General features: G+C 37.5%; 1 protein-coding gene across 3 annotated transcripts in view; it reads left to right on the top strand.

Moving 5' to 3' along the window:
- Positions 1 to 14,780, top strand: part of STX2 (syntaxin 2) — a 51,030-nt gene that overhangs the window by 16,807 nt on the left and 19,443 nt on the right. For all 3 annotated transcript variants that reach the window (XM_074299675.1, XM_074299674.1, XM_074299676.1), the window contains exons 2-4: positions 3,455 to 3,529; positions 7,167 to 7,266; positions 14,575 to 14,649. In XM_074299675.1, the coding sequence (XP_074155776.1) occupies positions 3,455 to 3,529; positions 7,167 to 7,266; positions 14,575 to 14,649 (250 nt within the window). The remainder of the gene's footprint in view (positions 1 to 3,454; positions 3,530 to 7,166; positions 7,267 to 14,574; positions 14,650 to 14,780) is intronic.

Raw genomic sequence — 14,780 nt, 5'->3', positions numbered from 1 at the left:
TTTTGACATTATATATGCATGAGTAATTCCTCCCCCCCCCCCCCCCCCGCTGGGGTTAAGTGACTTGCCCAGGGTCACACAGCTAGGAAGTGTGAAGTGTTAAGTGTCTGAGATCAGATTTGAACTCGGGTCCTCTTGAATTCAGGGCTGGTGCTCTATCCACTGTGCCCCCTAGCTGCCCCCCATTTTTTTTTTTTTTTTATAACATTATCCCTGTATTCATTTTTCCAAATTTTCCCCTCCCTCCCTCTACTCCTTCCCCTTGATGACAGGTAATCCCATACATTTTACATGTGTTACAGTATAACCTAGATACAATACATGTGTGTAAATACCATTTTCTTGTTGCACATTAAGTATTAGATTCCGAAGGTATAAGTAACCTGGGTAGATAGACAGCAGTGCTAACAATTTACATTCACTTCCCAGTGTTTCTTCTCTGGGTGTAGTTATTTCTGTCCATCATTGATCAACTGGAAGTGAGTTGGCTCTTCTTTATGTTGAAGATTTCCACTTCCATCAGAATACATTCTCATACAGTATTGTTGTTGAAGTGTACAGTGATCTCCTGGTTCTGCTCATTTCACTCAGCATCAGTTGATTTAAGTCTCTCCAGGCCTCTCTGTATTCCTTCTGCTGGTCATTTCTTACAGAGCAATAATATTCCATAACCTTCATATACCACAATTTACCCAACCATTCTCCAATTGATGGACATTCATTCAACTTCCAGTTTCTAGCCACTATGAAAAGAGCTGCCACAAACATTTTGGCACATACAGGTCCCTTTCCACTCTTTAGTATTTCTTTGGGATATAAGCCCAGTGGTAGTATGGCTGGGTCAAAGGGTATGCACAGTTTGATAACTTTTTGGGCATAATTCCAGATTGCTCTCCAGAATGGCTGGATTCTTTCACAACTCCACCAACAATGTATCAGTGTCCCAGTTTTCCCACATCCCCTCCAACATTCATCATTATTTGTTCCTGTCATCTTAGCCAATCTGACAGGTGTGTAGTGGTATCTCAGAGTTGCCTTAATTTGCATTTCTCTGATCAGTAGTGATTTGGAACACTCTTTCATATGAGTGGATATAGTTTCAATTTCTTCATCTGAGAATTGTCTGTTCATATCCTTTGACCATTTATCAATTGGAGAATGGTTTGGTTTCCTATAAATCAGGGTCAGTTCTCTATATATTTTGGAAATGAGACCTTTGTCAGAACCTTTGCTTTTAAAAATATTTTCCCAATTTGTTACTTCCCTTCTAATCTTGTTTGCATTAGTATTGTTTGTACAGAAACTTTTTAGTTTGATGTAATCAAAATCTTCTATTTTGTGATCAATAATGATCTCTAGTTCTCCTCTGGTCATAAATTCCTTCCTCCTCCACAGGTCTGAGAGGTAGACTATTCTCTGTTCCTCTAATCTATTTATGATCTCATTCTTTATGCCTAAATCATGGACCCATTTTGAGCTTATCTTGGTATATGGTTAGACCCTCCTTCCTTTCCTCTGCCTCATGGACTAGCTTTGGTGTTCACCTCCTGGGGTCATCCTCTCAGGAAGCCTGTCCTGCCTCCCTCCCCCTCCCCTCCCCCTGGCAAGTTCCTGTTGGACTGAATTGTATGATCTGGTTATTATCCTGGTAGAAGGTAAATCTCTCTCACGTGACTGCTCAAGCTTTGGTGCCGAGGGGAACAAGAGCTTCAGTTTGGGCTGAACTTAAAGATCTCTGAAGTCTTCCAGTTTTGAGATTCTCAAATGTTTTGTAGGCCAAGACTATCAGTGCTCCCATGAAATATTTTTTACATTCCTACTTTGTACCAGGGGACACAGAAGCAAACGACAGTTCCTGCCCTCAAAGAGCTTATTATCTCATGGGGGAGATGTCATGTAAGCAGATTTTATATACAGGCTAAATGGAAATAACTAAGATGGGGAACGAGCAAGAAGTAAGAAAGGGTTGGTTGGGAGGGTTTTCTATAGAAGATGGAATTTTAGGTGGAACTCGAAGTAAGCAGAGAAGTAGCTAGATGCTGTAAGGAGGAAGTGCATTCTGGGATGGGAGACTGAGAAATTGCCCCGAGCTAAGAGAGGGAGGCTGGAGATGATTGTCACTGGATGGAAATGAAGGGTCAGGGAGAAGAAGGAAAGTAAATGCCAAAGAGAAAGTTTTGTATTTGTTCCTGGAGTTAAGAAGGTGTCACCAGACTCTACTGAGGAGGGAAATCATAGGGTCAGACCTGTAGTTTTGATGGAAGAGAGGCTCAGGCAAGGCAGATCCTCCGACAGCCTTTTGCAGGAGTCTAGTATGAGATGATGAGATCCTGCACCAGGCAAGACAAGGGAATGTGTAGGAGAGAGGTTGTAGAGGGGAGATCGACAGCTCTGGACAACATTGTGGGTATGGTGGTGTGAGAGACAATGAGGAGTCCACGGTGACTCCTAGGGTGCGGGAACCTGAGGGACTGGGAGGATGGTGGGAGTCTTAACAATATTGGGGGAATATGAGGGTCTAGAGGGAAAGATTTTGGGTTCTGAAGGTCTTATTTTTATTTTTTTATTAATTTTTTTCTATTTATTTTTATATTTCTTATATTTATATTATATTCCTTAGCATAGTATTAGTATATACAATATACTTATCGTATGCAGTAAGAATTTAATAAAGAAGTGTTGGTTGTAATGAAAAGTTGCCACATATTCCTATAAAAATATCAGTTGTTAAAAGTCTATTTCTGATCCATACTTAGAAATTATTGTTATTCACTTGATTTTGCTTCTCAATAGCTTGGTCTGGGTGTTTCTCACCAAAGGCATGGTTTTAATTTTTAGTGTGATGAGAAATAATCCTTTGGAGAAAAAATTGCCAAATTTTAGTTGATTTTTGAGAAAATGGTTTTAAGAAAACAAGTGTTTCATAGAAGTTAGCTGATGGTATTTGTCCTTAATGCTATCTCTAGAGAGAAGAGGAGACAAAGTTACATTTATTTTGGATACCTGAAGACAAAAGGAAGATGAACTGATTTACATAGATAAAAATTCATGCTTCCAAGCTGTTCACTGATACTGTTCCCTTGAATTCCTGGCTCTCCACACCTCTTTCCCCCAGCCAGGAAATTTTCCAAGGGCTGCAGAATTCAATTCTGAGAGTTTGAAGGAACCTCAGACTCCCTTATTTTACAGATGAGGAAACTGAGATCTTTAATAGTAAAGTCATCTGCCTGAGATTAACAGTTTAGAAGTGTCGCAGGCCAGATTGGATGTCAGAGGTTCCTGACTCCCAGGCCAGTGTGGGATCCCCTCTACCTGTTTCTTCCTTCAGTTGCTTACATTTTGGGGTTCTAATAAATTAAATGAGCAAAGTATTTTTACAAATTGTGTTTTTGATTCCTGAGCTGATGCATCTCCCAGTATGTCTGATCTTTTAAATCCTTGTTTCCCCTTTCAGTGTAAGACTAATGAAGATGGAGAAACAACCGTTGTCGTTGAGAAGGACCATTTTATGGATGATTTCTTCCACCAAGTAAGATGCTTTAAAGGAACAGATAACTTATGATTATGTTTATGTAGAGAGATTTTTGTAAGTGTGCAGTTCTCAGATGAAAATGATAATAAAACAGAGAATATAGCATTTTGACAAGTTGCTATTTGAGTAAAACTTCTATAATCAGAAGTCATATTACATATTAGTTAATATAGGGAGAAAACATGAATTTTACTGTTTTTACATCACTCAGCCTAAATAATGTTTAATTAGATATGGTTTCCATCTTTTGAAATTAAGCCTTTAAGCAGGTAACTTGGCTTCACTGAATATCAAGTACAAATGTTTCAATTTGATTTTCTGTTTTTCTGAAAGCTTCATTTTAAAAAATGCCAGTTTTAGTGATACATGAAGATTAATCACACTTCTTTTTGGGAAAGAATTACACTATTTTGGAATATTTTGAATTATGGTTACTTCCAATACTATTTTCATTACTAAACTCATACTAATAGATATTAGCATTCTGGATACATTTTCAACACTAGAGGTACTGATTTTCCACATTTCCTGATAAATATGAATTTAATTACATAATAAGTTCCTAATACCATTCAATTCAACCAGGTAGTTGCTATTTTCATATAATGAAGAAAACATGAAATTTAAGGATATCAAAATAAAGACAACTTATTTGAAATTAACATGGATTAGAAAGTATCTGATTTTCTGATTTCACTCTTGTAGTCAGTTTCCACAATTTATTTTTTCCTTTTTCTGACTTGTAAGAATCTTTTGTATCTCATTTGTGAGATATCATTATTTATGTAGGGCCTTGTTCTTGATATCTGTAAAGTAGTTGGCCCCACTGAATTGTTTTATAATCCATTTCTTGAAAAATTGAACTTTATATAACATTAAATTTTGCTCCCCAAACGTTCAGTTTCAGTGAGAAGATGCATTACTTCATTGAATGCTTTTCAGTTGGAGTCTTTTTGGGAATAGACCTTTGTGAAGGAAACAAAAATAAGAGCATGTTATCACTATATTAAGAAATTGTTGTTAGTTTAACAATAATTAGTTTTATAAGGTGAACTCTTATTCTGATTTGATTGTGAACTAAATTAACTGCTTTTTAAAAAATCACTATTGAGATTAATATAGAAAGGCATTTGCCATTGTAGATGTCCATTCTATGAAAATGTCATTTAGCTTTTAAAAATAATATACAGTGGATAGAGCACCAGCCTTGAATTCAGGAGGACCCGAGTTCAAATTTGATCTCAGACACTTAACACTTCCTAGCTGTGTGATCTTGGGCAAGTCACTTAACCCCAGCTTCAGGGAAAAAAAAAAAAAACAAAAACAAAAAGAAAAACAAACAAACAAAAAAACAAAAATAATATATAGCACAGTGCAGAAAAGTTGTGACTTGGAAGAAATCTTGTTTTAGTGAATATAATTTGTAATGGGAGTGGCAAAGATCTGCCTCTTATTACTAATGAACCTGAGTAAATGATAAGTGACTGCACTGCAGTCATTCTGAGGGTGCTCTTATGGAATCCTTAGGTCTGCAGGTTATTGCTGCACGTGATGGTGACAGGCAGAGTTAATAGAAACTTTTGTTAATGCTTTCTCTGCCATAAGCTTACAATTGTGTCTCTTTTTGAAAGGGTAAGAGCATAACTGGGGTTTTTACGGGTAGCACTGTCAGTGCACTTGTGTGTAAAGGAATTTAAAATTGCCATTGTTTATATACAAATCTTTGTTTTAAAATGGTAAACTTTTGGAAAATATTTGTTCATATTTAATTTGCTTTTATATGCATAGTTAAATTAGCATATACTATATTAATCAGTGAAAGAGTAATTCCACAAGCTATGTGTAAAATGAAAGTGTCATCAAGGCCTAGAGATGTTTTCATCCGTGGGAGCGCTTTCTCCACTAATGGATATCAGAGTCCTTTCCTGCTTAGCCTTGGGTTCTTGGGGGCTGTTCCAAGGGAGAGTAAGCTGCTGCAGTGGTACCAGCCACAGAACGAAGCCGGGGGCAGAACACACAGAGGGAATCGTGGCACCTCGATGTCAGTTTTTAAAAAGTAACAGTGACCCACGAGATAGGTAAACGTACACATTACTCCATTAGTTTTACCTCCCAGTAATGACAGTGGTAGAGCGGTAACAGAGGGCAGTGGGAAGAGCAGTTGTTTGGAAGCTGAGTCAAGTCCTGGCTCTCCCTGGGGCATCTTGGCCAGGCCAGGCTCTTTACCCCTTTGCGCCTCAGTTTTTTCTGAGGTAAAATTTCAGTTACTCCTGCAGTCCCATTGGCTCTCGGTTGTGAGTCTTGAATCTGCTTCTCTAGACCTCAGTTTTCTTATGTATAAAATGGGTCTTAAACTTGATCCTTGTGGGAGATTCTTTCTAGTTTTAAGATATAATCCTATGACCTTAGAAAATGGGCTTGTTGGATTCCCATGACCTAAAAAATGCCCGTTATCTAGACACCAGATGTCTGGTGATGGGCTTTCTGAACTTGTGTGGCTTGGTGCTCAGATGACAAGACTTATTGCTAGACTTTTACCCATGTTCACTTTGTTGCCTCTGGCCATAGCCTCCTTCCTGTTGCCCAGGTTCCCCATGCACTCAGCTAAAGCATTGTAGTGTGGGAAATTGCTGTTATCAAAAATAAGCAGACCTGCACATTTGAATATTCTCTTTATCACGTGAGTTTTGGAGATGAAACTGATCCTTCCTTTAAATAGAGGAAGTTACTAAGTAAAAACATTGACCAGAACAAGCCAGTTTATGCCACAGTGCTAGACTAGAAACCATGCTACATGAATATAAATGTGAATAATTTATTTAAAAGTCCTATGAAATGGATATTGTTGATTGTCAAAATCCTAATATTTGGTGAAAGTTGATAATGCCTTGTCAGCAATACGATTATAATTGACTCAACCCATTTAGCCCGAACTTGATAATGAACCAATTATGTTTAGAAACATTGAGACTAATTTGGGCCTCTGTAGGAATGTGTAGTAAATATGTACTCTTAATTCTCTGATTGATCCTGATGATCCTAGTACCTCATATATTTGGTTGAAATGCTTTTCTTTCTTTAACTAGGAGAGCCAGCAATACTGTACATGGACAGTTAGGTGACTTCTGGGCTTGGAGTCAGGAAGACTTGAATTCCAATTTTGCCTCAGATATTTACTGGCTCTCTTACTCTGGGCATGTTATTTAAGGGCTGTCTGCCTCACTTTCCCCATCTCGAAAATGGGGATAATGCATTTCCCTTCCAGAGTTGTTATGAGGATCAAATGTGAGAATATATGTAAAGTGCTTAGCACAGTGCCTGGCACATAGTAGGAACTCTCTGTGTTATCCATTATTATCATTATCTGATCCTTCACTGGAAGTTTTACTTTATTTCAAATCACAAAATGCCATGTATAATTTGTGCTTGTCATTGATGTTGCCTTAACCAGAAGAGAAAAGCTTAAATATACTGACATTTCTCTTATCCTTTTAAATCAAAGAATATCTACAAGGAAAGTAAGAAAGTGGCTCCCATTTAGTCTTTTATTTCACAGGTTAACTTGAAAATTATTTTCTGAAATGTTGCATGTAAAACATAGTAAATTTAAACATACTAACATCTTTTTTCCCAGGTTGAAGAGATCAGAAATAGTATCTCCAAAATAGCACAGATTGTTGAAGAAGTAAAAAAAAATCACAGCATCATCCTCTCAGCACCAAATCCAGACGCAAGTAAGTGACTGTGTTTTCCTCTGTCTGGTCATTTCACTTTGCTTCAGTTTGTACAAGTAGTCACTTTTTAATTTTTCAAATTTTTTTTGAGAAGAAAAGAAAACATCATATACTTAGAAGATCATGAGAAGAATTCAAAATATAAAACATTAAATTTCCATATTAAGAAAGCTAGATGATAAATACTACATACTATGTTTAGAGCTGTCCACCTTATCTTTCTCTTTTGTACACTTTTTACTTCTTTTTTTTTTTCTTCCCCTTATCCCCTTAGCTTCTTATTTATTTCTGCATTTAGAAGACTTTTATGCCCTTCTAGTAATATATGTATCATTCCCTCTTTACTCTATTTCTGATAAGTGTTAAGGTTCTATAACTATCACCCTCCTCCATTTATTTCCTCAATATCAATTCTTCCTCTTGTACCTCATTTGTATAATTACTCTTTTTTACATTTTTTCCATACTTTTGCTTTTTAGAATCACATTACACTTAGCTCTACCCCAGTCTTTCTTACAAACTGCCCAATGACAATGGGCAACGTAAAGGAAACAGTTTGTCTTTATTGGGCTTTTTATAATTAATCTTTGATATCTTTGATATTTACATCATATGTCTTTATCTTATATAATAAATTTTCTGTTAATTTTTACATTCTTTTTGCAATTAAATCCTGAAATCCTGGCAATTCATTGAATCTCTATTTTTGTTGTTCTTGTTGTTCAGGATTATGCTTAACTTTGCTGGGTATATTATTTTCAACCACAACTCCAATTTTTTTGTTCTTTTCTATATGATATTCCAAGACTTGGTCTGTTTGTGTAACTGCTGCTAGGTCTTCTGTAATTCTAATTGTGCTTCTGCCATATTTGAATTGTTTTTCGTTATTGTTGTAACATTTTTTTGAGCTGAAGGTTTGGGAATTTGGCTACGATATATTATAAGTTTTCTTCTAGGAATTCTTTCAGTTGGTGATAGGTGGGTTTTTTCTATTTCTATGTTTATTTATTTATTTAAGCTTTTTATTTTCAAAACGTATGCATGGATAATTTTTCAACATTGATCCTTGCATAGCCTTGTGTTTCAGATTTTCCTCTTGTTATTAGATGGCAAGCAATCCAATGTAAAATATATGTTAAATCCAATACGTGTAAACACTTGCTGCATAAGAAAAATCAGATCAAAAGGGAAAGAACATGAGTAAGAAAACAAAATACAAGTGAAAAACAAAAAAAGAGTAAGAATTAACGTTATGCTGTGATCCACACTCAGTTCCCACAGTTCTCTCTCTGGGTGTAGATGGCTTTCTTCATCACAAGATCATTGGAACTGGCCTCAATCATCTCATTGTTGGAAAGAGCCACGTTCATCAGAATTGATCATCATATAATATTGCTGTTGCCATGTGCAATGATCTCCTGGTTCTGCTCATTTCACTCAGCATCAGTTTTTTTCTTAGGAGATGTTTCACATTTTTTTCTATTTTTTTCACCCAGTGTTGCTGTTATTATGTTCATTGTTTTTTCTGCTCATTTCATTTTGCATCAGTTTGTTCGAGTAATGATTTTTAAAAAATAATTTCTTTTGTAATGAGCTGCTGATTTCATTACTATAGGGAAGTCCCAGTGAGGAACCTCCTTCTACTATGCAGAAGGGAGCCTGTTCTGCAACTGATAAGATAGAGGTATCAGTCAGACAAGCCACATGCTGAACCAGATTAACATATATTTGGGATACACTTTATGCAATAAATAAATAGCATAGAATATCAGAATTTTTAATAATATGTGATTTCTTAAGTTCAACAGCAAGAGACAGAAAGAATAATTCCATTTAAGTTAACTGCAGACAATCAAAAGTATTTGGAAGTCTACCTGCTAAGACAAACTAGGGAATGAAGGGAATTTCAGAAACCTGGGAAGACTTGCATGAACTAATGCAAAGTGAAGTAAGCAGAACACAGTAACAAAAATATTGTAAAACAGCTTTGAAAATCTTAGGAACTTTGATCAACACAATGATCAAAGGATTATCTTATATGTCAAGTATTTCAGATACATGGTAGACTCAGGGTGCAGTACATCTTTTGAATAGGTCCAACAACAATTTTGAATAGGTCTCTCTTTATATTTGTTAAAAGGGCTTTGTTTTCCTTCCTTCCTTCCTTCCTTCCTTCCTTCCTTCCTTCCTTCCTTCCTTCCTTCCTTCCTTCCTTCCTTCCTTCCTTCCTTCCTTCCTTCCTTCCTTCCTTCCTTCCTTCCTTCCTTTCTTTCTTTCTTTTTCTTTTTTTTTTTTTTGATGAGAGTGGGGTAGGAGAGAAGTAAGGACAGGAGAAGGCAGGTTTTGGTTAACTGAAAAAAAAACTTACTTAAAAAAACAATCAGTACAGTGACTTAGCTTTGAACAAAGACTTTACTAGGTTAGACATTGACTCTCCCACTGACTTTGGAAGATTGAAAATTATTTTCCCCTCAGTAGAAGCATTTATGAAGCACCTGCTGCGCGAGAGTTGTGTGAAATGCTCTCCCTACCCTAGATGCCGGACTTCCTTGCCATATCTAGGTTGAGCTCAAAGTGACACTTGTGGCAAAGCCTCTTGTTCACAACTAACTTTATTCACAAAGCTAATGCTGCTCTGCTGGGGTCTTAGGGTCTGCTCCTTTTGGGGCTCCTTCGCTGACGCCCCCACTGTGGACATCCTTGGCTGGCCTCTTCCCTTGAAAGACCCTCTCCATTCCCAGGTTGTATCTCTGCTCCTGGAAGGAGCTCTTGTCTCCTGATTCCTAGCTAATGACATGGAGGGTGTCCGGAGGGAGAGGAGAACAAGCTCTCTCCACCCCGGGCCCTGCTGCTAGCCTTCGGCTGGAGGCTTAGTGCCTCCATTGGACTGTGAAAAATGCCTTGCTTTTATGTATAAGCTGAGCACTTTCTTTTATGTAGACACAGATGTGTCTGGACAGTGTCTTTTGTTTTCATCCAGTGACCCCAGACCCTGTTGAATCCCTAATTGATTAAGGATTTATTTGTACCTTGTAGTAGGGATGTAGAAAAGCTCCTGAACGTAAACTTTGTGCTCTGGGCTGGTGTTAATTTTTCCCTCACAGACTTCCTCCTATAAATCCTCTACAGAAAATCTTCTAGATCTAACATTGGATGGAAACCAGAGCCCCATTTGGGATATCTGTTTGTGGCCTTTCCCCGTCATATTCATCTCCTTTATGGTCACCTCTATCTACTTGCCTTTTATCCCTTGCCTTTGGGAGCATGCTTCAAACTGTGCACAGTGTTTGTGGTTTTTTAACCATTTACAATCTCCAATTCTTTGTGACCCTTTGCAGTTTTCTTGGCAAAGAAATTGGTTTGCCATTTTCTTCTCCAGCTTGTCCTTAGAGGTAAAGATTTAAAAGAAACGGGGGCTAAGTGACTTGCTCAGAGTCACCTATCTAGTAAGTGTCTGAGGCCAGATTTGAGCTCATGAAGACAGGTCTTGTTGATTCCAAGCCCAGGGCTCTCTCCACTGGTCACCTAACTGCCCACAGGATATCTGCTATATATTTTTTCAAATGCCCTTCATTCTTGTCATTTACAATTTTGGTGCTCCTGAGAGCACAATATTTCCATGGTTCTTATCCATGTAGTAGACCTGATATTCATTGATACTTTTTGCAGCAAAAGACGGCAGAGAATCATTTCAATATTCAGTATTACAATTGTGATTCAGCCAGTTGTCCCAATTCTGGGTCCAGCTCATTGTCCATCTAAAATGCCTGTGCAAGATATTTTTGCAGGACAAACAGATGGGCTGCCATTCCAACTGCAAGTCATAATATGGCAGTGTGAATTTGCTTTTTTTTTCTCTGGGTAATATGAGGCTGATCCTTTTAAAAAATATATTCATTTTAAAACTATGACTTATTTTTAATTCTAGATTCTCTCCTGCCCCTTCCCCACCCACTGAGAAATCAAGCAATATGATTGCTCTTTATATCTGTGAAGCCATACAAAACATATTCCATATTAAGGCTGATCTTTTTCGAATGACTGTGAATCTTAATTATGGGGAGGAGGTCCAGTAGCATCATAGGGCTTGATGTGGCCTTCACACTGTCATCTGCAGACAGGAGCATTGGGACAACTTATTACTTAAAGGAAGTTCCTCCTCCATTTAGACATGCTAGAGCAAACTTCTTTGGTGATCTTGTCTCCATGGTTTGTGCTTCATTTGATATTGGTTAATAGGATAAATTATTTCTCTAAATACTCCATGAAATTTTATATGATTATGACATTAATCTGTCCTCCACTTAGCGACCAAAATAATCATTCCCCATTCTGCAGACTCCCAAAGACTTACTGTTATTCAGTAAGCAAGTATAAAATCTTCTGATTGACCTTTCATACCCTTCACAGCATGACTCCTTCCTGCCCATCAAGCATTCTAACACTTTATTTCTCCGGGTGTTCTTTTTGACCCAGCAGCCCCAGCCCATTTGCTCTTCCTCACATCCTGCCCTGGGCCTTTTCTCAGACTCCCCCCTTGGCTTGCAGCACTTGGCACATAGTAAACATTCAATAAAAGCTGTTGATTGCCTGACAGACAGCTTTCCTTGGCAGGTTTCTGTCAATGCCGTGCTTTGATAAAGGTTAGATGGTGTGCTCAACCTAAGGAACAAAAAGAACATTGAGGAAAACCTTGTACAGTGAAGTTCATCTGATACATTTATTCCTACTCTGGTGTACCAGAAATAAACTTCACAAGTATTAGAAGGAGGAGGCTTGACATCTGTTTATCCAAAAAGAACTGGGCCTATTAGTGGACTGCAGTCTGAATGTGAGTCAGCTCTGTGGTGTGAAAGCCAAAAACAGCCGGGCTCTCATGTGACCAACCCTACGGACTTGGCCTTGATCAGACCTGAGCGGAGCTGGTGTGCTTAGTTCTGACTAAGTCAGGACATTGGTTAACCCGAGAGTTTGGCAGACAGGGCTTTTTAAAGGGGTTTGAGATTACTTCATATGAGGATTCATCCAAAGAGCTGAGGGTGTTTATCTTAGAAAAGGAAAAACCATGAGTTGTGATGTAATCCAAAGATATTGGGCTTGTACTGCTTGCCCCCATGTGGCCAAGCTAGGAAAAAGAGCTAGAATTTGCAGAGGGAAATTTAGACGATTTGTGGAAAGGAAGAGCTAGCCCAAAGTGGCCCAGGCGGTTTTCGGGAAGTATTTTTTGGTTGCTTTTCAGATGTGGATTGAACTTGATGATTTTTTATATCTTTTGTACTTGAGATTCAATGATTCTATGAATCTTAATTTCTTATATGAATCTCTGTTTTTTTTAGTGTGGGTTTAGTTTTGTTGAATAATAAATATACTTCTATTTTGCTATGTCTTTTAAGATATTCCAAATTTTATTGTAATATTTTTGTTTTTATTTGTTATATTACTTTAATTTCCAGTTATATTTTTCCACCCTTATTCAGCAAGTCATCCCTTATAACCAAGAAAGAAAGAAAGAAAGAAAATTATTATTATTACCAAAACTTACACACTGATAATGAGAATATTGGAATTGTTCTATTCTTGAAGCCCATCACATCTTTAGTGGAGGGACTTTTTCCTCATCTCTCCTGTAGGAACAGACTTGGTTATTATAATTATTTAGCATTCTATTTTGTTTGTTTTCATTTTTTCTATTTAATATTTTTAAAATCATTATGTTCATTGTTTTACCTGGTGCTCCCTCTCTTCCCTTCTCCCCCTTCAGCCTAAACAACAAAAGTTAAACATGTGCAATTCTTGTAAACATGTTTCCACAATTATCATGCTGCACAAGAAAAATCAGATGAAAAGGGGGGAAAATGAGAAAAAAAACACAAGCAATAAAAAAAGGTGAAAATACTGTGCTGTGATCCATATTCAGTTTTCCATAGTCTTCTCTCTGGGTGTGTCTGGCTCTTTCCATCACAAGTCTATTGGAATTACTTTAAATTATTTCATTGTTGAATAGAGTCATATCCCTAACAGTTGATCATCACATAATCTTCTTGTTGCTGTGTATGATGTTTACATATATGATTCTGCTCATTTTACTTGGCATCAGTTCATCTAAGTCTCTCCAGGCCTCTCTGAAATCTCCTTGCTCATCATTTCTTATAATATTCCATAGCATTCATATACCATAACTAATTCAGCTATTTTCCAATTGATGGGCATCCTTTCAGTTTCCAGTTTCTTGCCACTACAAAAAGAGCTGCCGCAAACATTTTGCACATGTGGATCCCTTTCCCTCCTCTAAGATCTCTTTGGGATATAAGCCCAGTAATAACACTGCTGGGTCAAAGGGTTTGCACAGTTTTATAGCCCTTTGGACATAGTTCCAAATTGTTCTCCAGAATGGTTGGATCAGTTCACAACTGCACCAACAATGTATTAGTGTCCCAGTTTTCTCACATCCCCTCCAACATTTGTCATTGTCTAAAACTTGTTTTTATATCATTTCAATCTCTAAATATGCCTGTCTTCAGTAGTCTTAACTTTTATCTATCTCTCTTGGTTAATGAAGGCATTACCTCATTGAGGGGTCTATGACAGATATTAGCTATTAGAAATCATAGGTATTCCTCCTTACTTAGGATCCATAGAAGACAGAAACCTGTAGTCATTGTCTAATTTGATTCCAAACTATTTGCCAAGCATCTACAAGAAACAGCTGGAAGGATGCACAATGGACATGAGTAAGTGTAGGGTAGGGGAGGATTATAAGGGCTTAGGCAGCGAGATGTGGTGGAAGGGCCTCGTGGTGAGAGGCTTGGGCTCTGGGTGCTGGCCTTGGTCCTCCTCGGCCGTCAGAGACTTCGCTATATCTTGATGTCCTCACCTGCAAGAGAGGAATCCTCCATAGGGTATGGTGAGGATTAAATAAGTCAATATATGAAGACCACGTGTTAACATCACACTGGGTCTGCACCTGCTCAGAGGTTGGTGTGGATTGCCATTTGGAAAATATCCTTGTAACTAGCTGGTTGGTCCAGCGTTACCAAGTGCCCTTGTATGACAGCAGGGTGTAGTGATGATTGCCTTTTTTAGGTGGGTGTCTAGAGAACATGGTGATGATTGAATAGCCCCAAGAAGGTTTAGAGCTCTGTTTTTGGAGTAGGTCTCATTTGGATTTTGTGCCTTATCTTCTGTGAGTAAATACCAGTACAGCATTGGTGATGTAGCTTATGAAATAACAAATGTGGTATTAGATTTCTTTAATGTTTACTATTGGTCTCTAAATTTTATATCTCAGATTATACTTTATTTTTTAAGGGACAAAAGAAGAGCTGGAAGAACTGAACAAAGAAATCAAGAAAATTGCTAATAAAATTAGAGCTAAGTTAAAAGGTAAGTTTAAAAGTTTAACTCCTTTTTAGGTAAATGTTTATTTAATGCTGATATTTTGGGGAGAGTCTTTGCTTCATTTATCAGTCCTGTTACCCATTTTAAGATGTTTGAAGAACTGTGAATAAGCTGAA

Source organism: Sminthopsis crassicaudata, chromosome 1, assembly GCF_048593235.1.
Source record: "Sminthopsis crassicaudata isolate SCR6 chromosome 1, ASM4859323v1, whole genome shotgun sequence".
NCBI classification, from domain to species: domain Eukaryota; kingdom Metazoa; phylum Chordata; class Mammalia; order Dasyuromorphia; family Dasyuridae; genus Sminthopsis; species Sminthopsis crassicaudata.
Note: the sequence above shows the minus strand (reverse complement) of the source record. Positions and strands in the feature narration are given on the sequence as shown.